The sequence below is a fragment of the Lolium perenne genome, chromosome 3 (genome assembly GCF_019359855.2).
Source record: "Lolium perenne isolate Kyuss_39 chromosome 3, Kyuss_2.0, whole genome shotgun sequence".
In the NCBI taxonomy this organism is placed as follows: Eukaryota; Viridiplantae; Streptophyta; class Magnoliopsida; order Poales; family Poaceae; genus Lolium; species Lolium perenne.
In genome coordinates this window covers 137,459,897-137,485,298 of record NC_067246.2, presented here as the reverse complement: position 1 = coordinate 137,485,298, position 25,402 = coordinate 137,459,897, and the positions used below count along the sequence as shown (strand labels likewise).

Below are 25,402 nucleotides of genomic sequence, written 5' to 3'. Positions count from 1 at the left end.
TTTGCCACGTCTTATAGTAACTTCCCCTCAAAAAAAAATCCATCAAAAAATCTTCCCACGACTCACGCACGCTCCGCCCAGAAACCTAGGATCTAAACTGAACGCCTTCATCTTCCCTATATTTGCCTGATGGCGGCTCTCGAATCTCAACTTCTAGCCGTGAAGTTCTTCATCTCATCCCGCTGGCGGCGGTAGTGCTTGGCGCTGCTAAAGGGTGGCGGCCGGAGGGCATGGCGGCAGGGAATGCCGCTGCTGGCGGCCGCTCGCGGCGCAGCGGCTGCGGCGTCCGTCATGCAGGTATGGCTTCTTTCCCTCTTCCAGGCCGTGTGGGAACATGCGCAGGGTCTGCGTGTGCATAGGGCACCCGGCAATTTAGATTACTGCTACAATAATTAGGTTCTGGTGGTGATTAGCTATGTAATTAGGCAGTACTAGATGTGAAAGCAGTTTTTGGCTGGAAGCCTACCGAAGGAACTCTCCCAATTTTTTACGTTTGTCTCCTCCTTTTCACTCTATCTGATCATAGGATACTAATCTCCATGGATTCTGTTTCTTTGCAATTTCCCCAAAAGATATTCATTGATGTGAATGAATTGGTATACTACACTATCAATCTCCCAGCTTTTATTTATTGTGTATTCTAATTTCATCTCCCGTATCTCTTGTTGTGGGGGACTATAGAACAATGTTCTTCCATGGATCTCCTCCGTCAGTACATCGACGGGATTTGACGGCGGCAGCACGTCAGGATGCTTTGTCACCATCTTACGGGAGCAGCCTGGGCCACACATCGGTGAAAGAAATGTTGGACTTCCAATAAATAAGGCGTTATCTATTCTTGCTGAATGGGTATATGAATGAATAGTTACCATGTTCTCCTCATTACTTATTTTGATTTCTCACAGGATAGTAAGTATAAAGCTTATACGAATCTGACACATGTATTACTTCCTTTTATTTGTCAGACTGGGAATAGTTTGTCTGACATTTTACATATGCTGACCGTGGCACAAGCATCATGAACACAGATGTAGGTTTGTCATTCATCATAGCTATTTTTTTTCCTGTGCTTTTGTTGTTTGGAAGTTGTCAAGAACATAATATTTCCTAGATTTATCAATACCGGGTAGTGTGGAAGGTTCTAGATTGTGCTTGAGAGGTTGCATAAGGATCAGCAATGGTGACATTGCCTTATTGCCGTGCGGGTGTGGTAACATCTAGAAAACTTTGCCGCATTGAGCATTGGGGATGTACCAAGCATATAAGGTAGTGATGTCACGGTAATTGCCATGCACTATCTCAATGTTACTCTGTTTCATGGATTTGTTTAGATCTTTCTATAGTCTTTTTTTTTTGAAATTTCATCTATGTGGTAACCACTCTAACTTGTTGGTCTGATGAACTATATCAAATTCACGGGACAGGAAAAATGTGTTGCGTGCTGACTTGGCTTTGGCTGTGACCACGGTTAGTATACCTACAAATATTTAAGCAAGTACTTAGTAGAATTCACCATAACCTTTACACTCTTTTCGCCACATTGACTGAAAACATAATTTGTATTTGCAGGTTACATACACCAGCAAGGCTTGCATGCTATTGGATATCAGATCTGGATATGCTTGGCAAAATATAAGGAAGGCGTACCTAGACTAGGTAGAAATATCATAATTTGACATAGGATTGTGAATTGTGTACTCTCCAGATAATTTTCATGTATGGAATGATATATATAGGAATAGGTAGAATATCATATTTTGAAGCAAGATTGTAAGTTGTCTACCTTTTCAGATGATTTTTGTATATGGAATGGTGTTCAAATAATAAATATTTAATTACCTGGGATGGTATTGTGGTGTATCTAATACGTTCTATATTACTCTCTGCGAGAAAAATATATTCCACCGTCTAGATCGACCAAACCATGCAATATAGTATTTTGTGAAATAGAATTTTCAACATGTACAGTATACATACATCTACCAACGCATATAACCGCTGCTTCACTTTTGTAGCTATTCTACAACGCTTAATTCAATGGTTACCAACGCACATATATGCGTTGCATTGTACCCTTGCAACACTAAAAAACGCAACGCATTTTTATCCGTTGGTACGGTCCCTAGCAACGCCTATATCGGCACTTAGATACACATAAATGCGTTGTTGTAGGCAGGGTTTTCTTGTAGTGACTCCAACTCCACTATGGTTTACCTATATTTATTCAAGGTATCCATAGAGTGTTCGAGATAAGCACGAGCTTCTTTATTACCACGAAGAGAAGCATATACCATTGCCATATCATGCACCAAGATATTATGTTCTTCATCATTATCATCATCATCACTCTCATCATTAGAGGATGTGTTAGGAGTCAAAGTAGGAGATACCTTTGGTCCATTTGCCATAAGGCACATGTGCATACCGGAGGATGAAGATGAAGATATTCTTGAATCCTCATTTGAAATCATGTCTTGATCCATAGAGTGTTTGGTTTCCTCTACAATGTTAGTCAACAAGCAACTAGAGGAAATAGAAACATTTTGATTATGGGAGCAAGACAAGGCAAGCATATCCTTATGAGATCTATGTAAGCAATTTACACATGATATGCAAGGACTATCAACACAAGCATGTAGATTATTTTTAATGCAAGATGTGTTTAAGTCCAAAGAGGAAACATTGTAATGAGATAGAGATGGAGAGTCATCACTAATGAGCACAATATCAACATTGCAATTTCCCTCACCACTCACCATATCATTACTTTGTGTCTTGCAACACGTTGGTGAAGTGGAAGATGATGATGACTCATCACGGCCGGAGGTGGAAGCAACTTGGAACTCTTCATGATGTGAAGGGGAAGAGAGCTCCTCGGAGTCACCACCGACCAAATGAGAAGTGGATCCACCAAACATTTCCTTAAGCTTGATCCACATCTCATGAGACGACTTTCGCTTTATATATATCAAGAACCTACGAAAATCGGGTCTCAAGGAGAATAAAAGCCCATTAGATACTTGAGCTTCAAGATGTAAGTTTTTCTCATCCTCTAAAGATAGATTTTGAGAATCCATCGGAGGAGAAAAACCGACATCTAGAAATTGCTCTATATGTGGACAAAAGGTCCGAAGATTACAAAGCAAGCAATTTCGCCACAAAAGATAATTTATGCCATTAAAGACAATTGTGTCATTGTGCACTATACTAGCCGACATCTTTACTCTCAAGGCGGTGAAGCCTAAAACAAGGAGAGACCTTGCTCTGATACCAATTGAAAGATCGAGATGTCGCCTAGAGGGGGGGTGAATAGGCAATTACAAACTCTTGCGGATTTGTCTTGTAAGAATGCGAAATTAAACTATCGTTTAGTTTACAAGCACAAACCCTAAATATGCTAAGCTCAACCTAGTGTAACAATAGCAACTAGAGCTAAGCAAGATAGGCACAAGATATATGTAGCACAAGTGATAGCAAGGTATATGTACTTCAAGCACGATGGCTATCACAAGGAAAGAGAGCTCGGGTATAGAAATAACCGAGGCACGTGGAGACGAGGATGTATTCCCGTGTTCCCTTGCTTTGCAACAAGGTACGTCACGTTTGGAGGAGTGGAGGTCCCACGAAGGATTCCCCGCGCCACGAAGGCTCACCCTATTCTCCGAACCACACCCACGAAGGATTATGGCCCTTTCCTTATGGTTAGCTTTTCCTCCGCTCCGGAGATGGCAAGCTCCACAACCAGTTCACAAGCTCCACGAAGGAGAAGCCCGGGCCCCTTCACAATCTTCCACGAAGAGATCACCGGGACACCAACCAAGCCAACTAGGAGGTCACCCTCCAAGAGTAACAAGCTCACGGTCTCTCACTCGAACAAATCATGGTGGAGAGCTCAACACTATGCAATGATGCAAAGCAAGAACACCGGAGGTGTTCAAGTCCTTCACACTCAAATCCCACCAAAGCAACGAATGCTAGGATGAGATTGGAGAGGAAGAACAAGGGGGAAAGTCAACTAAAGACTCCAAGATCTAGATCCCAAGAGATTCCCTCACTTAGAGAAGAAATGGTTTGGTGGAAGTGTAGATCTAGATCTCCTCTCTCAAATCCTCAAATATGAGCAAGAATCATGGGGGGGAACAAGAGAGAGAGCAACTTCTTCAAATGCAACAATGGAGGTGAGAGAAAGGGGAAGAAGTTGTTGCTCAAGGTGGAAGAAGGGCTATTTATAGTCTAAGGAGAAAAATAACCGTTGGGGAAAAAGCAGGGTGAAAATCGCATTAAAATCGGGCAAAAAAGGTGCCCAGGCCGGCTGCCAGGCCGGTTGACCGGAGCCTGGGCTGGGGAGGCCGGCGGCCTGCCCGGTCCGACCGGCCCAGCAACCGGGCAGGCAGATGCCGCGCTGGGCGGCGGAAAAGCCTTAGGCGCGCGGGGGAGCGGCCCAGCCGCGTGGGCGGCGACGGCCCAGCAGCGCATGGGCGGCGCGGAGGGCAGGCCGCGCGGGCGCTGGGGCGCAGCCGCGTGGGCCACGGACGGAGAGGCGGCCCGGTCAAGACCCGGTCGGACCGGAGGGGCAGCTGGGCTGGCCGACGCGCGTGGGCCGGTGGCCGCCCGGTCCGGTTGGCGCCCGGTGCGGACCGGGTGGGCCGGCGTGCGGCCCGGCAGGCCGGGCGGCAACCGGGCAGCCTTCCCTTTTTTTCTTTTCTTTTTCTTTTTCTTCTTTTACCTTTTCTTTAATAACTATTGCTCCCGAACTCCGATTGACATGAAACAAATTTTGTTGGAAAGATAACAACAAATGCTATCCAATAGAAAGTGCAAACTCAAGAAACTGTAGGAGGGGATTTTATCATGAATATAAAAGGGTAGAACCTTATATCATGAATACCCGGTAAAATCACCCAACCTCGAAAACGCAATAGAAGATGCATGCGAACTCCGTTTTCGATGAACTTGGGCTTGTTGTAAAGCTAGCAACAAGCTCAAGAACCTCACATAGAGAAACACCAAGAAGCACTAAGGATATGCAAAGTATGCAAAGGATTGAGCTCCCTAAGACGATGTGATCAAGTTACTCAACCGAAAGCCCCTCTTAATAGTGCGGCTATCTATCCTACAATCCGGTCTCCCATCATCCACCTTGAGACCGGTAAAAGGAAAACCTAGCAAGGCCATACCTTTGCCTTGCGCATCCCGCTTGATCTTGATGATAACTCTTCAAGCTTCACTCAAGCCGGAATGCCTCTCTTGACCAATGTTGCTTCGTGAAGACTCACAAATGCTCCCCCATACACTATGATGGGAAAGCTCCATTGATGCACACCTTCACTAGTCCATTATCATCAAATGGACGGCAAGCTTCAAATATGTGATTCACTTGAGACGCTCATCTTGAACTTGCCCAACTCAACCTTGTATCTTCACATACTCACTTAAGATAGAGCATGGCTAATATTGAGTTCCACATAAGAACTCCATCTTCATTTCTTCTTATTGATCATATCACATATATATATCTTCATACCGATGATCTTGATGCCAAAACACAAGGAATACCTTTATCTTCATGGCATCCATACTTGAATCCAACACATGGAGTACAAGTAGCACCTATGGAATATTCCTTCATATAAACTCAATGAAAACATTAGTCCATAGGGGTTGTCATTAATTACCAAAACCACACATAGGGGCAATGTACCCTTACACCAGCGTTCCACCATTTACCAGCAGAAACTCAGACGCTACCATAGCCGTCGAGTTCGGAATCGCTCGTTTAGGGTAGGTGACCTGGTCCTCCACCTTCGACAGGTGAAAGAGCATAAGTTGCAATCTCCATGGGTAGGACCCTTTGTCATCAGCAAAGCGCTACACAACGGATCATATTACCTCGTTGATTTCCGCGAGAAAAAAGATAGACCCGCAAATTGGTACCGGAAACGAAAACGAGAAAATCCGGATGACATTTATGATGAGACAGATCGTCCCTGGAATATAGCACAACTACGTCCTTTCCACACTTAACAATCTTTTCGAATTACATACTCTATAATAGTTATACATGATCAATGAAATAAAGCATATGGTTCACTCTTTGAGTCTTTTACCTCCTTTACTTGTTCATTTTTAGATCATGTATGTTTTCCGACTAAAACCGCAGAGCTGGATATTTCCGCCTAGGCGTGTATGAAAGTTGTGATTTTCAAAATCGTCCTTTGGGACGTAAGCTTAAGTTTTCTGGTGGATAAATTTTTCGTTGCGAACTCATGGATTCCTGGTAGCGACTTCCGGCACCTTAGCTGGGGGCTTGTTTTCGCGGTTATTGATGGATTGCCATTGGGCTTCGTAGCCGCAGGCGAGCGTTTCCGGCTAAAGGTCTTCCGGCTCGTGGAAGGTCAAGTGAGCAAGCCGGAAATCTTAGAAACTAGCACTTGCTTTTTCAACGAACGAAACATGCATTCATATAATAAAAAGGATCGCGGGATAAGTTTTCCGCCCACTTGCATTTGTTTCGTCCCTAGCTACTTAAGAATTTGAATTATGTCTTACAAACCCTCGATGGGGCCAAAATGATGCATTGTTTCTCTTCCCGCAGGAATAAGTTTTTTACTTCCCCTTAGCCGGAGAAGAACAACCCTTGTCGTCAACCTTTGGCTCGCTTTTCTCTTCATCTTGGGCCGGAGAGGACACATCATCATCCTCGCTCTCTTCAACTTCTTCGCTCGGAGACGCCGCACTGTCCTTGGATTTACCTTTCCTGGCCTCCTTGGAGCTGGTCCAGGTGTACTGGCTTCCATCGCCGGATCCGGTAGGTCGCATCTCCGCTTCACGTTCCTTATGGAGCTCCGCTTCAAGAGGTTCGTTGGCAGAAAGTACCACCTTATCGTAGAATTCATCGTGGCGGATCCTTCAGGCAATACGGGTGTCGTAGCCGCTAACTGCATTCAGCAACACATTGACATCCGAAGCCGGAGGAACACCGGATGTGACCCTGTCAATATTAAGATCCGGATGGTGAGCCAGGCACATGGCCAGGGACATCGCAGCAGTGCCTCGAGCCGATGAAGATTGAAGATCTACAACCAGCACCCGAACAATCCCCATTCTTTGAATAAGCTGGCGCACGTCGCAAGTACGGCTCTTCTTGATAGCCAGATTATGGAAAATCTTCCGGCGGGTGGAGATAAGGTCTTTACAATCATCTCCGGCAAGCTGGAGAAGATCATCACGAGGAATTTGACTCCGACGTTTTTCATTATATCCGAGAGGCTCTGCATGAGATAATCGGAGATAAGCATACGCCTGAGTTCAATAGTTAAGTTCTATTTGGTATGTTCCGGATACATACCCATGACATCTGCGTTGAGTAAGTCCCAGTGCTTCTCCGCAGTTTCCATGTATGTCTGGAGCCCGTTGATTTCTTTCCGTTGCTTCTGGATAGTGTCGCTGTCAATCTTTCTCTTCATGGCAAATTCACCCTCTTTCTTGATTAGCTCGGAGTTCTTCTCCGCCAGCTGCTTTTCCGCCTGCTCCCGTCTTTGTTCCGCCTCCGCAAGCTTCGCTTCTAGAGCTTGGTAAGAGGAGCGCATGTTCTCGAGTTCAGACGAAGCTGTGGCGAGGTAAGAAGATGCGCCTATTCAAAGTTAAGTTAAAAATCAATATGATATTCGGAACTTGAATTAATGGTAAGAGTGGCCGGAAACCAACCTTGAGCTTTCGCCAATTGTTTCTTCAGTTCTGCGTTCTCTTCCTTAGCGGCTTGGATTTTCTCCCCCTGGCTCAGAGTGACGCGGCGTTGCAGGGCGATATTCTTGTGCAGCTCATAGTGCAGCGCCTGCTGTTCCTGTAAGTACAAACAGAGCAGGACTAAATTCCGGTTATGTTACACAGCAATGGATCCTTTCGAAGCATTATTGCCAGAAATTTTTCCGCCATAATGCTTGGGGGCTACTATGACACTTTAAAATCTTCTTCAGTTTGAGTTTTTTCTAAGTATTTAGGTGCTAACTATTGACTAGTTTCTGCCTACATACTTGGGGGCTACTGGGGAGTACCTTCTGCTTGCAGAGGAGCTGGTCGCAAAATTGGCCGACCTCCTTTTTGAAATCCTGAATCTCTGACGATTCAGCATCAGGCTTCCCCCAGGCATTGCTCATCATGGCGTTGAGTAGATCTTGTTCCAGATCCCACTTTTCCGCCTCAGTAAGCTTGTTGAAGAACTTGGTTGCGTAAGCCTTGGGGGTGGAGGTAAGGTCAGTCGGATCACCGAAGTTCTTCGGAAAAACGATGGCATCACTAGCCGCAGCTTCAGCCTTTCCTGAAAACTTAACTCCCGCTTCTTCCTGGCCCTGTATCTGACCCTGTTCGTGAGCGGGTCGTTTTTTTCCGGAGCTTTCTCCGCCCACCCTCTCGCTACTCACTGGGATTATCTCCACTTGAGCATCGGTAGCAGGAGGGGGAGAAGGATCAGCTCGAGGCGGAGACGGTTGGGGAGTAGCATGAGATGTGCTTGGTGGAGCTGGCGTAGGAGGACCAACAACCGGAGACTTTTGCATATATTTGGTGATAGATTTTTGGACGGTTGTCCGCGGGGTGGTGGTAGTCGGGTTCCTACAAACAAGTGAAGGAAATAAGTAACAAGTTGTATAAGCTAAAAAAGAAGCATCAAGCTCGGAAACTTACGCAGCGCCGGGAATGAGCGGGCGCGACCTTTTCCCTGCTGTGGACAGCAGCTTAAGGCGCTCGCGCTCCGCCTTCTTGGAGTCGAGAGGAGGGGGCTTGGTCTTGGCTTTTTTGGCGGAGGCCTCGCCACTGGCTCCGGCTTCGGAGCCGGAAATCCTAGCGCGGGGACGCTTGGTGGGTCGAGAGGCCGCCTTCTTGGGTGCTTGCTCATCTTCCTCATCATCGTCCTCCGGATCCTCCTCCGCCGCTTCGCCGCTGACGGGGATTCGGAGTATGGTGCGGAAGTCCTCCTCCGCCAAAGTACCGAGCTGGAGGAGAGAACAAGAATAAGTTAGAACACTTCACAAAATGAGAAGTTAAAAATAGCAAAAGTACAAATGCTTACCGGAGGGCACTGGTCGTTGGTCTTGATATCCTTCACTAATTCCGGGACCGGTTGGCCCCGGCCTATCTTCACAACTGTCTTGATTCTCCTCTTGAGAGAATCCGCAGGCATGTCATGGCGGGTAACTCGGAGAAGGTTATCCGCCCCGGTGTACGCGCAAATTAAGCGTGCATTATACCGCAGCGGCTGGATCCGCCAAGAAAACCTGCTCAATGTGAGCTCAGTTCCGGTTAGCCCGTCGTGGACTAACCAAGAAATCCTTCGTGCAGCCTTCTCCAAGATTGGGAACTGGGCGAGAGTAGGAAAGAAGCTCCAGCTATCACGTTCCTCCGGAGGCGTGTTGATGAATTTCGGAAGCCCATCGTGGATACCCGGAACTGTGATATTCTTCACATAGAACCATCCGGCGTTCCAGTACCGGATGGATTCGTGGGAGGAGTGAGGCGGATACATCTGGCCAGGGCGGAGCATGAAGGTCATGCTCCCGCAGTTCACCATGGCTTTGTCTTTTGTTTCCTTCTTCACTCGGAAGAAAAACTGCCACAGGCGGACGTCGGGTCGAATTCCGAGATGCCCTTCGCAGAGCGTCACGAAGTTCCAAAGGAGCAAGTACGAGTTTGGACAGATGTTATGAGGCTGAAGTCCGTAGGTGGAAAGGATGGAGAGGAAAAATTCCGAGCAGGGGAGTGATAGACCGCGCTCTACCCAGGCTTTCGTCAGGACTCGTTCATCCGCGTCTGTTTTGGGAGTGAAGGAGTCTCGCATGAAACTCCAGTGCGGAGATATCATACCCTCGCTTTGGAGGTCCCTGAGTTCTGACTCCATAGTTTCGCAAGGCCACCATTGTCCTTTCTCGCCTTCCCGGATCCGAGCTTTGGAAGCCTTCTTCGCTTCCGCCTCCTACACCTTAGCTGCCATCCTTGCTTGTCCCTCGAGCTCTTCTTGGATCTCTTTGAAGGTGGGGATCCGGCCTAGTGCGTTGCTGGAAGATGCGGAGAATGGTTGAGCTAACTTGGTGTCGGAAATATATGGTGGCAAGAATGCTAAAGGCTCGGGACAGCTTGGTTCTAATGAACTGGGTTCAGGGCCATTCGGAGAACTATCCGTACACTTTGGTGAGCTAGGTGACATGCTTCCGGCTGCACCCATGTGATAAGCTAAGCTGAGTAAGCCGGAAATAGCCTAAGTCTAAACTACCTCTTCTTCTACAAGTACGGCGGACGTAACGTTAATGGCGGCGCGGTTCTTCGGCGCGCCGGCGAAGATAAGGTCGCCGGAGTTGGTGCGATGTCCTCCGCTTGACCACAAATCGGCGGCGGATCGGATTTCCCGATCAACCGTGACGATCTCGGGTCGAGGTTGGCCTTGGAGTGGCGGCGGACGAAGCTTCCCGTGAGCGAGCTCGTCGGAGATGAGATCCGGTCGGCGGCGCGGCTGGAGGAAGAAGACGAAGTGGCTAGAGCGGTGAAACGAATGAAGAACTTACCGTCGCTGCGGGTATTTATAGGCCACGCGCAGAGATTCGTGAGCCGGATCCAACGGCGGAAACGGAACGGTCATACCGTTGGATGGCCGCCACGTGTCTTAGGTTAAAGCGGTGAAATCGAGGTAGCGGTAACTAGAACTGGGCAAGCTCCGAAAATTCCGGCTGAAGATTTGCATCTCCAGAAATTTAGCGCGGGAAAGAAGGAAGTTCAGTTCAACGCACGCGAAAAATCCGCTGGAGATATCGTTATCGAAGGTCAATGATTTCCGGTTGAATGAAGTCGGAAACAAGAAAGTTTTGGAAGTCCTTCAAGATTCTCTTCGGACCCGAGTTGAATGAAGTCGGAAGAATGATGAATCTCGGAGAACTTCGGGGGCTATTGTTGTAGGTATACTTTATGGGTATATCAACGGCATGGCCTAGATCTAGCAAGCCCGGGTGGCCCACAGATGGTGATGTGGCATGTGGCCCATCGGGCGGCCCAGTTGCTGTAGATAATGAAGGATGAAGTCCAGCCCAGGAGCAGGGAGCCGGATCCCAACCGACCTACGAAGGAGGCCAGATCCATGGAGGCCCATAAGGTATCCGGATCCAGTACGACATAGATGGAAGGCGGATCTTTGACGTACACGGCAAGATATTGTACCATAGTTAGGCAACTTGTATTCCGGCTAGGACTCTCCATGTAAACCCTAGATCCGTGCGCCTTTATAAGCCGGATCCTGGGAGCCCTAGAGGCACAATCACAACTCATTGTAACAACGCGAAAGCGCCCATATAATTCCAGACAAGAAGCAGTAGGCCCTGTCCTCGAGCAGGTGTTCCGAAGCTGGGTAAATCACGTACCACCGTCCCGAGGACTCTCCGCCCTATGCCCCCTACTTCTTTTCCCCCTCGTGAGGATTCCTCCTCGGAGGTAATGTGGAATAGGCAACGACACCGCCGGAACCGCTTGGCACACATTAACTCCAACCATATTTCCTATCTCCTCCTCATGTTTCGGTAAGCTTGTCAATCCCTCTGCACATAAAAGAAATAAGTAAGAAGAAAGGGGGTCTCCCTGATGCAACCCCTGGTCGGGATAAACTGATCAACTTCTTTCCCATTGAACCTCACTTGGTTCTTGACAGAGCCAACACAAGACATAATAAATTTGATTCATGTAGCATGAAACCCGTATCGAGCAAGAATGTTTTTCCATAAAAACCCACTCTACCAGATCGTATGCCTTGTGCATATCCGATTTAATTGCACCAACACCATATTTTCCTTCTTTCTTTTTATTTAGTGTGTGATATGATTCAAAGGCCACCAAGACGTTATCTGTGATCAAACGACCAGGCACAAAAGCACTCTGAGTCGGGGAAATAATTTCCGGAATAATAGTTTTCAACCTTGCCCGCAAAACCTTTGAGATCACTTTGTAAATAAAGTTACAGACTTATAGGCCTATATTGTGTAACCAAGTCAGGACTCTCCACTTTTGGTACCACTTTTGGTATCAAGACCGTTGTAGTGTTATTCCAATCATCAGGTACTACACCTGAGTTTATTGCCAACAAAACTTCATCAATCAGCTCCTCCCCAAGTAAACTCCAGTACCTTTTACAGAAAATGGCATGTAACCCATCAGGGCCCGACGCCTTCAAATCCATGATATTAAACATGGCCTTCTTAACCTCCTCTCTTGTATAAGGAGCACACAAAAAACCATTCATAGCCTCAGAAACACATGGTTTACCTTATTGATGACCTCTTCATTAGGAGCCTCCACCTCAGAAGCAAAGAGGTTGCTAAAGTAACCATTGATATGGCCAAAAAGATCATCCCATCCTTCAATCCAGTTCCCATTCTCATACTTCAATTTCTTCACAAGTTCCTCTTTTTCCTAGTCGTGGCAAAGCTATGAAAACAGGACGTGTTCCGTTCGCCACCTTTCATCCAATTAGCCCTACTTCTTTGGATCCACTTGATTTCATCATGCTCGTGTATATTCTCAATCTCTAGTTGAATTTTTGTTGCATCGTTGTTGCTTCATCTGAAAGAGGACCGCTCAACACCCAGTCAAGATCAAATAGGATTTCCTTCAACCATCGCTTTGGCTCCCCTAAAACCCTCTTATCACATGCATGGAGGGCGAAATGGACCTCTCTGAAGCTTCTGGGCCAGATTTCCCGGCCCACCACCTTGGGCTCTCTCCCATGATGCCCCCACTATATCATCAAATGAGTCCTCCATCAACCACTTTGCCTCAAACATTTTTTCCCACCATGATTCCTCAATTGCTCCTCATCCATATACTCGCAATCAGCTCTATCCAGGCGCTCTCTAATTCTACCTCGTCTCCACATAAATTTGTCTCTCGTAAACCCCATGTCGCAAGCGTCTCGTAATTGTTGCATACACCTTTGAGGTCTCAAATTGCCTCCCTCCTTCTCCTGGTTAGATTAAATTTTATTGAAATCCCCTAACATGACCCAAGGGAGATCCACCATGCTATACATATTTCGAATATAGTCCCATGATAGATGCTTGCGATCACCACTTGGTTCCCCAGAAAACCCCGTTATTCTCCAACTGTTATCTGAATTTTCATCAATAGGGATGTCCGGAAAATTTGTGTGGATCTCCGAAGAAGTAACATTCAACCCGGTCCTCCACAACATCATCAATCCTCCGCTTCTCCCATCGCTCGCTGAAACGAGCATGTGGTCATACCCCAGCTTCCCCTTCATGTTTTCCGCCCTTACTTTCATCAGATGAGTCAAAGAACACATCCGATTTCAAACGCTTCTATAAAGCACATTAACTGCCGCAAGTTTGTTTGACCCACGGCAGTTGGATTCGCATATTTTCATTGCTCCCGGCGGTCACCCTCGGGCTGAAGTGCCATCAACTTTCTTATGCCTTGTGGTGTTCTTTGAATCCAGAAGTTCCTCCTCCTTGCTCCTCTTATCATCCTCCTCGTTAACCACTATATTGGCTCATTATCAAAAGCAATCCATCTTTTCGCATTGTTATCTGCATCAATCATGGTTTCTTTTGGTATGCATGAGTTCCTTGAAAACTGAGTCATGGAGACTCTCGTGGCCACTAGCCTGCATTATTTGTCATTTTTTTTTGCCTGCATCATCATCTCAGCTAAACCCCGCACTAGTCCAACATGGACTCATGGACTTGTGCAACACTGACCTGCCACCGTAAGGCTCGAACGTCGCGAACTCACCACGTTCAGGGTTAGACCGTCGTCGATCTTGATTTCAAAATAATATTCGGTCAGTCATGACTGAATGACTATGCCGCTGACTAGATCGACAAGAAATGGTTACTTTTTTTTAGCTTGATGTTACTCAACGGTTACGTTTTTTTAGCTTGATGTACTCACTAAACTGCCCACCAGCCATTAGGGACGCAGTTGAAGCCGTAGTGTAAGGTGCAAATTCCCAGAGCGTAGTATATAATGTGCTGCAAGACGAGATATTTGTGGGGCTGAACAACTCAACCAGTGCGATATGCATGAACAAATTAAATTACACCCCGGAAGCATACTTTTTGTGCATCTCTCTACTAGAGTGGATTTCGAGTTTTCAACCAAATCTCGGCAGAGTTGGAATCCCATTCAGTTCAGGACAAAATCCCAGCATTCCGCTGGTCAAATCACAGAAAATGAGAGATAAGTACATATAATCTGCCAACTGGTCTGCTGCGTTCATTACACTGACATCTTTACCCACATCCAGGATCTCATCTCAAGTACCCATCTGCACTTAAACCCACAGACACCAAAAGTACTCCAAGTAGCAGGTACAAATGGAAACCTGCCACCTCTCACCCAACTCTGTTGGACACCGTTTGGTAAATGGATTTGAGCTGAGTATTCCACTTGTCGATGGCCTGATACTTCCGCATTCCCTTTGACCTGAAAAAAATGAAAATCAGCACCCTCATAAGTTGCTAGTAAAGACTAAAGAGCATGTCAAGAATGTGAGAAAAGGTGGTAACACGCACCTGTCACCGCATTCTAGCAGCTTGTTCACCTGATCTATATGGCCCTGGACACGGTTGTCCAGAATCAACGACACCAAGAGCTGCTCGACATCCTTTTCCGGAACATTTAGCTCCTAAAATTAAAACAGTCGATGTTAAGATGAATTGTGCTCCCTCCACCCCAAAATGTAAGGCATACTTTTTTCGCAGTCTTTCATGCATGACTTTGGCCACTAATATGTACCAAATTATATGGTTTCAGAATATCTAAAAGGTATTGTTTCATTCGTCTTGGAAATCTCTTTCATTTCATATATAACTATTCAGATTTGGTGGAGATATTATAAGTACAAATCATAGTCAAAGTTAATAGTTGACCATCAGAATTTAAGGCGCCTTACATTTTGGGACACCAGGAGTACATCTTTAGCTTCAAAACACGAACGACTAAGACAGGCGATGCTAAGACAAGCTATCCGTCACAAGCGACATAATTCACAAAAACTGGACCACCATGTTGCAAAAGAACTGTATAATACTTAGCTAGATTTAAGTGCGCACATATGGTAATGTCTGAAAACTGAACTTAAGTGGTTTTGTTCTAACAAGGACTAAGGAAATGATCCTGCTTCATGTCACATGTCTTGTAAACCCTTAAAGCAGAAAAAGCACATACAGAGGTAGCATGATATATCATTCATGTATTTATTGTTCCAGCATTAAATTTATGGTGTTTATTTGGTGGAGAACAGCATGTTTTCCAGGAGAAATACAAAATTTGGGCTAGCAAAGAAAGTGTGGATATGCAGAAGTCAATACTCACCTGTGAAATGAATGGAATCCTTATTCTTGTATATGGCTTAATAAGCTTGAGCAGAACTTGAGTTCTGATGTTCTTCAATAGGTCCTCAATGTAATTACGGATAAAAGGATCATCCATTATTGTTCTTCTATTGCTCTGGTAAAAAAAAATAACAATTACAAAGGAATCAGTGGACATAAAATTAAGAGTTTAGGATAGCTGCAGACAAGGAAAATCATATGTTCGAGAACACTGACCTTTAGGATCTTTTCAAACTCCATGATGTCATTCTTCTGGTATGCTGCAATCAAGTTTGTCATTGCGAGGATTTCAGGATCATTTTTGTACCTGCAAGCATTTAAGGAGTTTCAGAGAGGGATGAAAATCAAGCTACAAGACCAAAGAGGGTGTCAAAGGTCATACGGTTTGGCCTCTTGTCCATCAAAGGGATTAACTTCGGACTCCATCAACATATTGGCAAGAACAAGATATCTAATGTGCAGCAAAAACAAGTTGTGATAAGGATCACAGTTAGTTCTGCAAGCTATTTAGCTAAAAACTTATGACAGCAAAGTGCTAATGATAGCGTACTTGAGGCATTGGATTCTCCGTGGATTGCCAGCTTCATCGTAGTTTTTGAATGCTTCAAAGAAATCAGTCGCTGCGTCCGCCCACTGTCTCTCAGCCATGTGCATCTTCCCACCACATTCACGAATTATACCCATAATTCTTGGATGAGGTATTGCTGATTTGATAGAAAGAGCCCTCTGGTATAATTCCTGCAACAGCAAACAGTTTATTTCAGTTCAGAAAGCCCATTTCATGCTAACAAAATCCGCAGTGGGACTCTAGCACCAGCAGTCACACAGTTCTATTAAAAAGAAGCAGAATTCCTTAAGATCGCTAATCTTAAGCTAATGTTGCAAAGAATACAAATGACACGTATCACTGTTGTAATCTGCAGGTTATATAAAGCTGGCAAAATAACCAATTTTCTTCCATGAAAGATGGTATGCAATAAATATTATGATCCTGAAAGCTAAACATTTTCCTTTTAGGCAAGATAAACTTCTTATTCCATCAAAATACAGATAAGCACCTGCTTGTAATATACTCAACAACTGAAAAATACTTCAAAGAAATTAAGGTAACAGTATAGAATCATTTGATTAAAAAACGTTGCAGTAACATTGCTTTACAAGAAGATACCACTGTTGCAACAGCACAAAATTCAAAAAAAAAACATGGAACTGCAACACCACATAAACGAATTCAATAAATCTTGAACTCCAATAACCTGACAAATTACTCAGAAAGGTAGGCACATAGATGTCTTACCTTCAGTTTTTTGTTATTCTTTGTTTCAGTGTACATTTGAATCTCAATAGCATACACTTCCAGAAGTTGTGTGCCTTTCTTCTGATCATCAGTTCCATCTTCCTTTTGACAAGATTTACGCAGCTCCTTCAGTATCTGTCATTAAGAAGATACATGTGAATACATGAAGACTAAGGAATGAAGGATGGCAGATTGTTCAAGCAAAACAGTATGAATAGAGGAACACATATAAGCACCTTGTTCATGCGACCATACTCTCCCATGTCGAACCAAATTTTGCAAAGTTTCAGATTTGTCTTAAACCACAATCTCTGCACCACAAACAATAATTAAATATGAAGACCAATAGTTCAACAGATCAAATTCTAGTTTCGATAATACAACAAACCTCATTTTTTGCCTCCTCCAGAGCTTTAAGTGTTGTCTGATAGAACTCTTGAAGAAGAGAGAAGTGCTGACTAGCAGACCCAGAAACAAAATCCATGATGTTATTTATACATTTCTCGCTGTAGTTACGTGTCACAGCAGATTTTATGTATGTCAACATCTCTCTGTAGGCATCCATCATTTCTTTGTACTTCCCCAGCTTATAATAAAGCTTCACTGTTTGTTTGAGAGCCTTGAATCCCCTACAAACATGAAGTTATTAACAGATAAAAATTAGACACCTCAACATGAATAATATGAATGGTACAAGTACACCAGTTAATTTGATTGAAAACATACTGATGATTTAATTCAACATGTATAAAGCAGTCACATATATTAACTATTTCATTTGTTACTTCATTTGTTACTTCACTAAGAAATGTGAGAAAAGGCACTCAATTTTACGATGTACCAATGTCCAATTAACACAGAAGAACCATACCAGTCCTCACCAAGAACCGTGTTTAATAGGTAGGCATCGGACACATCAACAAAGGAAGCCTTGCTTGACCAATAATACGGGAAGCTAACTTTTGTCAAATGGGGACAGAAAGCATAGAACCCCGTCTTAAATCAAGCAGTGAATCAAGAATCAAAGTGAGAACAGGATATGTTATGAGAAGCCCCAAACATCCGAATGGATGGTATAAAATGGCACATTGCTTCTCATACCTGAATAAATATACTGCGCTTTGCCAGTTCACATGTCTCAGATCTGGTGGTTCAAACTACTAAACCTGATATATCACGAAATCTATACTGGATTTTCAGCGCTGTGCTCAAGGTCAGGAAGTGTGTCTGTGAGATTGTAATAAGTGTGATTTGAGAAGCTTTTAAAGAAGTGGAGAAAGTAGAATGGAAAAGCACTTCAAGTTTATTCTCAGACTTTGCTCATAAGAGCACAAAGCTAAAGCAGTTGAAGCAGGTTATACTGAGATGGCAGTTTTTCAACTACGAAACTGCTTGAAAATGCAAGTCGATAAAAACCATAAATGCAAGTGATTCTTCCGTATGAGTTCCACATCAAAAGAAATCCTGGAGTTCTGATCAATGACCTAAATTTGTCCACAAAGCACCTAACCATAAATGCAAGTGATTCTTCCATATGAGTCCCGTATCAAAAGAAATCCTGGTGGTTCTGATCAATGACCTAAATTTGCCCACAAAGCACCTAACATCTTAACTGACAGGCCCATAATTATGAGTGACAGCTAGTGAGCGAGATTAGCATATGATCTACATTATCCAACATATTAGTGCTCGAAGTTCCTAACCTTCAGGATAACAGTTGGTAACCAATATATCAGATACAGGTATGCTTTCTAAAAAGGCTTATATTGGAACGGAGGTAATTTCATTAAGATTGCTAATAGACTTGAGCATTCATATTGTCCAGCGCAAACATGGGCAGATTGAAGATAAAACAGAATAGCGTATCAGAATATTTAGAAATGATAATGCTTACCATTCAGCCTTTTCAGGCTCCATACCAACCACCGAACCAAAACCAGTAAGTGCACCCTCTGGGTCTGTCTCGACCATACCTGCAGAGGAATGTTGCATCTTTCATTAAAATAATAAGCATATGAAAAAATACATACTATCATGTAAAATCCATGTGCAAAGTCAAAGCATGCACATCTTTTTTAGTTTAGATGTGACAATGATGTTAATGTAAAAGCATCTTCAAAACATTAACAAATAATGCTCTGTTTATGCCAGTTTTTAGGACAGCTTTTTTTGCAAAGACCAAGAACCTCAGAAAATTTTGCGCCTGATTTCGCACACAATTGACCATAATCAGCCTTAAGTACAATGCAATATCCTATCCCACGAGATACATAGCACCCCCTCAATCTCCAGTAGCCTTAATGTCCAGCCCATCCATGCAAATGGCTTGTGGTGATGACCATGGTTTTCAAGGCGCACGCCTTAGGACGCTTAGGCGATAGATCGCCCCCAGCGCCTAAGCGTTTTGCCCGCTTTAGGCGCTTAGGTGCCCGCTTAGGCGGTAGAGCGCCCCCAGCGCTTTAGGACACCTTACCACCTTAAAAGCCATGGTGATGGCATCAGCATCCGGGGCATTTTGCTTTGTTTGCTTTTATACGGGGCCACCAGCAGGGAAAGCAAATTAATAGATGCCAGTTCGAATGGAAGCACCAAAAGGAGCACAGTAACTTAAACGGGCAAGCCACGTGTTCTCTTTGCATGCATGCACAGTAGGTAATTAAGGCTAGCACGTGTTTATAGTTGGGTGTGTGGCTGTGGCATAAAGTAGTATTATCGGCAGTTTCGTGCCAAAGATGGGAGTGGGCCCTTCCTTTTGGAATTTTGACAGGAAAGTTTTACGCCCTACAAACTGGAGATGGGGGGAGTATGTTACAAGTAGTATGATATTTTCTTAAAAGACCGTCTCCAAAAAAAAGACTAGACCATTAAGCCTCTAGCAGGTAACCAAGCCTTGCAAACTGTAGAACTTGTCCACACCACATGATCAGAAAATATGTTGCACTGAGGAGCAGCACAAAATGATGCCCCCTAATATGATATACAAACAGTGCCTGATAAAAGTGGTAGGACAGCCAAGAGAGGATTCGAAGGGAACCCTGAGATTCACCAGTCAGTTCTGCTTCCAAGTGCCAATAGCCAAAAAGTTGCAGAGGTAGTTCTGGATCTAAATAAAGGGAACGTAGCAGGATATGGTGGAGTGGCCAAGATATTACAGCGGCGATGGTTGGGAAATAGTGGTGGCGGGTGTGTGAATTTGAACAAACAATGATCTTTCTTCCCTTACTAGATCTAGATGCTTCTTAGCCATCCCTACTTGAAATTCTTCTAATTCCTCTAAAACTATTCCCAAACCCCCAAATCTTCCAGATTCAGCCCTTTCTGAAACTCCTGTGGACTGTAACTTGCCTTTAGGAAACAGCAGCCCACAGCAGTTTGTCTTTCCCGTGTCAGCATGTCAGCATGCGTATGTAGCTTTTGTGGTGGTGATGCTTGTCCTTTCTATTCCTCACATGCATCAACCTATATGACTCTGCTATGCAAGATTTAGTATATCTTGCTAAAGTAGGGACCTTCGGGTGCTATAGAACCAAGTTTTCCAAACATATATCTACTGCAATCAAGTAATACTAACCAACCTCTTCCTGAATAATTTAAGTAGAGAACACAAGAAATACCATTGACTTGTCTGAGAACAACGCTTTAAACTATCTCATCACCATAACATGCTTAAACTTAGACTCATTCCAACTTGAGTTCAGAACAGAACAGTATAGAGGCATTTGATCAAGCAAATCACAAAAGGCTTTTATATAAAAATAACTGGCCTGATTAAAGCGGCCTACTTCACTCAGAAGTTAAAAGGCAGGAAAACACTAAAGAAAGTCGAGGAAAGAGAAAATCTCAAGAATCCTTAACCCTCACAGTACCTAAGAGGGTGGGGGGAAAGGGAAAACAGGCATTCATCTGGTATCGTGGTGGTCATTGATAATTGAAACGATGATGAAAATTTCTTCCATGAGAATTCTATAGACTCTCTTAAACTGTTATTTCAACTGACATCTAACATGAAAAAACAAAGAGATGAAGAGCAAATGGTTAATATACTATGCAAAAAAGAAAACAACAAAAAAGTGTGATGGTCTAATTAGGGATGTTCTACTGTTCTAGTCCTAGGTCCATAATCTGTACGAAGCCATGTTGTCAATACCTCAAAAGTACGTTATAAGGTAAAAAGTAATAGAGTGCAGCTATCCATTATTGCTTTTGATTTTTAGATGGAGCAGACGTGTTTGGCAGATCAAAAAATCAATTGTTAACTGTGAAAGGTGACGATAGGATTAGAGAAACCAGGGAATTGCTTTCTTGCAGTCGCGGAAACTGCATCTCCCATTCAAAAAAGGACCCAAATAAGCACCATGTGCGTGTCAATTACAATTAGCATGTTTATTTATTCCCCAAACATAATAAGATCGTAGGGATGCCTTCAATCAATGCCCTAATTAAAATTCCCCTCACAGATTAACATGGCACAACAGAACTGGCAACTACACACAAAGGCGATCCCCATACATCATGACCCAAATCGGAAACCCTATTATACCACAATAAAATGGGGATGCGCGAGAGGAGATTGGAGCGGCCAATCGGGCTCTCTAGGAACGCAACCATACTCGAAACAGGCAAGGGGATCGATCGCCAAGGGACGCGGCAAGGGCAGAGAAGGAATCAAACCTTTGGAGTTGTAGTACTGGTTCTCGATGTCGACGTCCGCCTCCTCCACCTCCTCATCCGAATACTCGAACCCGTAGTCCTCCATGTCTGCATCTAGGCGCACACGAAAAAGGAGGAACCGATCACGCAGGGGAAGGGAGAGAGGAACAGCAACAATCGAGCCCGTGGGGAATCGAGCAGATGGGGACGCTAGGCGCTAATTGGGGGAGCGGGGCTTACCGGAGCCCATGGCGGCGGCGAAGAAGCAGCTCGAGCGGCAATGGGGCGAGAGCTAGGGTTTCTAGGAGGGGAAGGGTTTGCGGAGCGGAATCGAGAAGAACGGGCAGAGAGGGAGAGGGGGAATAACTTTTGCGGGTAAGCCCCTGGGACTGGGAGGCTAGGCTTTAAATTAGGAGGCGTGGTCATTTACGAAAGGAAACGCCACGGCTCAAAGCGTTTTGGGGACACGTCGTATCCAGGTCCTTTTGCCTTGCACCCACCCGGTGTGCCCATCCAAATATTTTGACTTTCAGATGTATTTTACACATGACAAATCTGTCAATGGAACTATCTGAGCTTGTATCCCTTTCCACAACCAAAATTAATTATTTCTAATCCTAGAAAACAAGTGAGGATTGGAAAAGTAAATGTGTTCTTTTTTATATTATTACTCACTCCATCTTTAAATTACAAGGTCACTACCAAAGTCTCCTGTATTCTATAAGTACAAGGCAAATATCTCTCCATGAGAAGAACTAATTTGATTTATCCCTCTTACAATGGTGTTTATTGATGTGAACATTGTCTGCAATTGAGAAAAAAAAAAGAGTCACCACATGTAACATATTTTATTAATTGATTTTTCTTTTCTTCGCACCTTGAAAATGAGATAGTGGCCTTATACATAGACCGATGAAGTAACTAAACATTACTAATGATTCAAGTAGTGGTACATTAGCAAGACAAGATCAAGAAAATATCTAGTTGATGACATGATTGAAACTGTAATGTGGAAATCTAATGAGATTTTGTGAGCTTGTGGCTGTGAGCCGTGGCCGACAAGATTCCTAGCATACTAGGAATCTTGGGACGAGCGGTGGTCGAGAGAGGAGGAGCAGAGGGGCGATCATCATCCATGAGGGGAGAGGATCTAGTGGTCGATAAGTTCTGTTGCGGTAACATGAATCTTAGCATGATGGGTGTTTTCTCTTCCTTTGTCTTTTACTCGGACTTCTTCTCTAGTGGGAATGAATGACCAATTATTTGGTTTGTAGTCAAGATATACCTTGCCTATTTTTGGTTATGGCCACACCATGGCCATTGTTTTGGTTTCTAGGAGGGGAAGGGTTTGCGGAGCGGAATCGAGAAGAAGAGAGAGGGGGGAACAAGTTTTGCGGGTAAGCCCCTGGGAAGGCTGGCTAGGCTTTAAATTAGGAGGCGTCTCGGTCATTTATTGCCAAAGGAAACGCCCCGGCTCAAAGCGTTTTGGGGACACGTCATCAATGGTCTTTTTTGCCTTGCACCGACCCGGTGTGCCTAGCCAAATATCTGCCACCACTGTTGCAACACAGTATTTTTCTTACATATACTTTCTCCATCTTCAGTTTATCTAGATATATATATTTTTTTTAGTTATAGATACATTAATATCTAGGAAAATTGACTCACTTATTTTGGAACGGAGAGAGTATATAATTTTATTTGTTATTATTTTTGAAATAAAATGTTCAATCATATTTTCATCAATAATATTATCCAAATATCATGTTTAAGTTTCTTCTGCCAAACCTATTGATGATTTCTTCATAGATCTCAGCAATTTCGAGAAGTAAACTGAAATTTACACATGACAAATCTGTCAATGAAACTATCTTAGCTTGTATTGAAGCCTCTAGTTCCTTTTTCTTCTCCTCTAACAAGGTTTCTTTTGTTTGTACCATTTCCACAACCAAAATTAATTATTTCTAATCCTAGAAAACAAGTGAGGATTGGAAAAGTAAATGTGTTCTTTTTTATATTACTCACTCCATCTTTAAATACAAGGTCACTACCAAAAGTCGGTATTCTACAAGTACAAGGCGACTATCTCTCCATGAGAAGAACTAATTTGATTTCGCCCCCTTACAATGGTATTTATTGATGTGAACATTCTCTGCAATTGAAAAAAAAGAGTCACCACATGTAACATATTTTATTAATTGATTTTTCTTTTCATTGCACCTTCAAAATGAGCTAGTGGCCTTATACATAGACTGATGAAGTAACTAAACATTACTAATGATTCAAGTAGTGGTACACTAGCAAGGCAAGATCGGGAAAATATCTAGTTGATCACATGATTGAAACTATAATGTGGAAATCTAATGAGATTTTGTGAGCTTGTGGTTGTAAGCCGTGGTTGACAAGATTCATGGCATAATACAACTATGGGCGAGCGGTGGTCGAGAAAGGAGGAGCAGAGGCCAGATGGGCGATCAACATCCAGGAGAGGAGAGAAACAAGAGTGGTCGATAAGTTCTGTTGCGGTAACATGAATCATGGCAATGGCGGACGCACAAAAATACCTCATGGTGGGCACACACCTCTAATTTCTATTTTTTACTGCTCATGTGTAATAAAAATTTGCTCAAATAACTAAATATAAAACGTTTTCTGAAACTTCAGGGTGGGCCACAGCCCACCCGCCCAGCCTTCTGCATACACCCCTGGCATGGTGGGTCTTTTCTCTTCCTTTGTCTTTTACTCAAACTTCTCCACTAGTGGGAGTGAGTGACCAATTATTTGGCTTGTAGCCAAGATGTACCTTGCCTATAATTGGTTATGGCCACACCTTTGGCCATTGTTTGAAGGAGATATGCCCTAGAGGCAATAATAAAGTGGTTATTATTTATATCTTTATGTTTATGATAAATGTTTATATATCATGCTAGAATTGTATTAACCGAAACATTAGTACATGTGTGATATGTAGACAAACAAGAAAGTCCCTAGTATGCCTCTTAAACTAGCTTGTTGATTAATGGATGATTAGTTTCATAATCATGAACATTGGATGTTATTAATAACAAGGTTATGTCATTGTATGAATGATGTAATGGACACACCCAATTAAGCGTAGCATAAGATCTCGTCATTAAGTTATTTGCTATAAGCTTTCGATACATAGTTACCTAGTCCTTATGACCATGAGATCATGTAAAATCACTTATACCGGAAAGGTACTTTGATTACACCAAACACCACTGCGTAAATGGGTGGCTATAAAGGTGGGATTAAGTATCCGGAAAGTATGAGTTGAGGCATATGGATCAACAGTGGGATTTGTCCATCCCGATGACGGATAGATATACTCTGGGCCCTCTCGGTGGAATGTCGTCTAATGTCTTGCAAGCATATGAATGAGTTCATAAGAGACCACATACCACGGTACGAGTAAAGAGTACTTGTCAGGAGACGAGGTTGAACAAGGTATAGAGTGATACCGAAGATCAAACCTCGGACAAGTAAAATATCGCGAGACAAAGGGAATTGGTAATGTATGTGAATGGTTCATTCGATCACTAAAGTCATCGTTGAATATGTGGGAGCCATTATGGATCTCCAGATCCCGCTATTGGTTATTGGTCGGAGTAAGTACTCAACCATGTCCGCATAGTTCACGAACCGTAGGGTGACACACTTAAAGTTGGATGTTGAAATGGTAGTACTTGAATATGGAATGGAGTTCGAATATTTGTTCGGAGTCCCGGATGAGATCCCGGACATCACGAGGAGTTCCGTAATGGTCCTGAGAATAAGATTCATATATAGGATGTCATTTTATGTGAAATAAAATGTCGCGGAAGGTTCTATGGAAGGTTCTAGAAGGTTCTAGAAAAGTCCGGAAGAAACCACCAAGGAAGGTGGAGTCCACATGGGACTCCACCTCCATGGCCGGCCAACCCTAGATGGGGAGGAGTCCCAAGTGGACTCCTCCCTCGGGGGCCGGCCAAACCCCACATGGGAGGTGGAAATCCCACCTTTTGGTGGGAGTCCTAGTTGGGCTAGGTTTCCCCTCTTATGGAAGGTTTTG

The 25,402-nt window shown here is 43.8% G+C and overlaps 1 protein-coding gene across 2 annotated transcripts; it reads right to left on the bottom strand.

Moving 5' to 3' along the window:
• Nucleotides 1–14,033: 14,033 nt before the first annotated feature.
• Nucleotides 14,034–21,728, bottom strand: LOC127342542 (COP9 signalosome complex subunit 2). 2 transcript variants are annotated; one of them, XM_051368514.2, is made up of 12 exons: nt 21,571–21,728; nt 21,352–21,444; nt 18,575–18,653; nt 17,069–17,309; nt 16,917–16,991; nt 16,681–16,815; nt 15,934–16,121; nt 15,766–15,834; nt 15,600–15,690; nt 15,364–15,498; nt 14,562–14,674; nt 14,034–14,472 (listed from the first exon to the last, which is right to left on the bottom strand). In XM_051368514.2, exons 1-12 carry the CDS (start codon nt 21,578–21,580, stop codon nt 14,382–14,384), a joined length of 1,320 nt encoding a protein of 439 aa, XP_051224474.1. In that variant the 5' UTR covers nt 21,581–21,728; the 3' UTR covers nt 14,034–14,381. The 2 variants fall into 2 exon arrangements, with proteins under 2 accessions (XP_051224474.1, XP_051224475.1); XM_051368515.2 differs by having other exon boundaries at nt 21,352–21,438; nt 21,571–21,721.
• Nucleotides 21,729–25,402: the final 3,674 nt, after the last annotated feature.

Coding starts and splice junctions, on each gene's coding strand:
- LOC127342542 (XM_051368514.2), bottom strand. Junction 16,992..17,068: donor TGGAGGAGGCAAAAAATGAG/GTTTGTTGTATT, acceptor TTTGTGGTGCAG/AGATTGTGGTTTAAGACAAA. Junction 15,691..15,765: donor GATGGACAAGAGGCCAAACC/GTATGACCTTTG, acceptor AAATGCTTGCAG/GTACAAAAATGATCCTGAAA.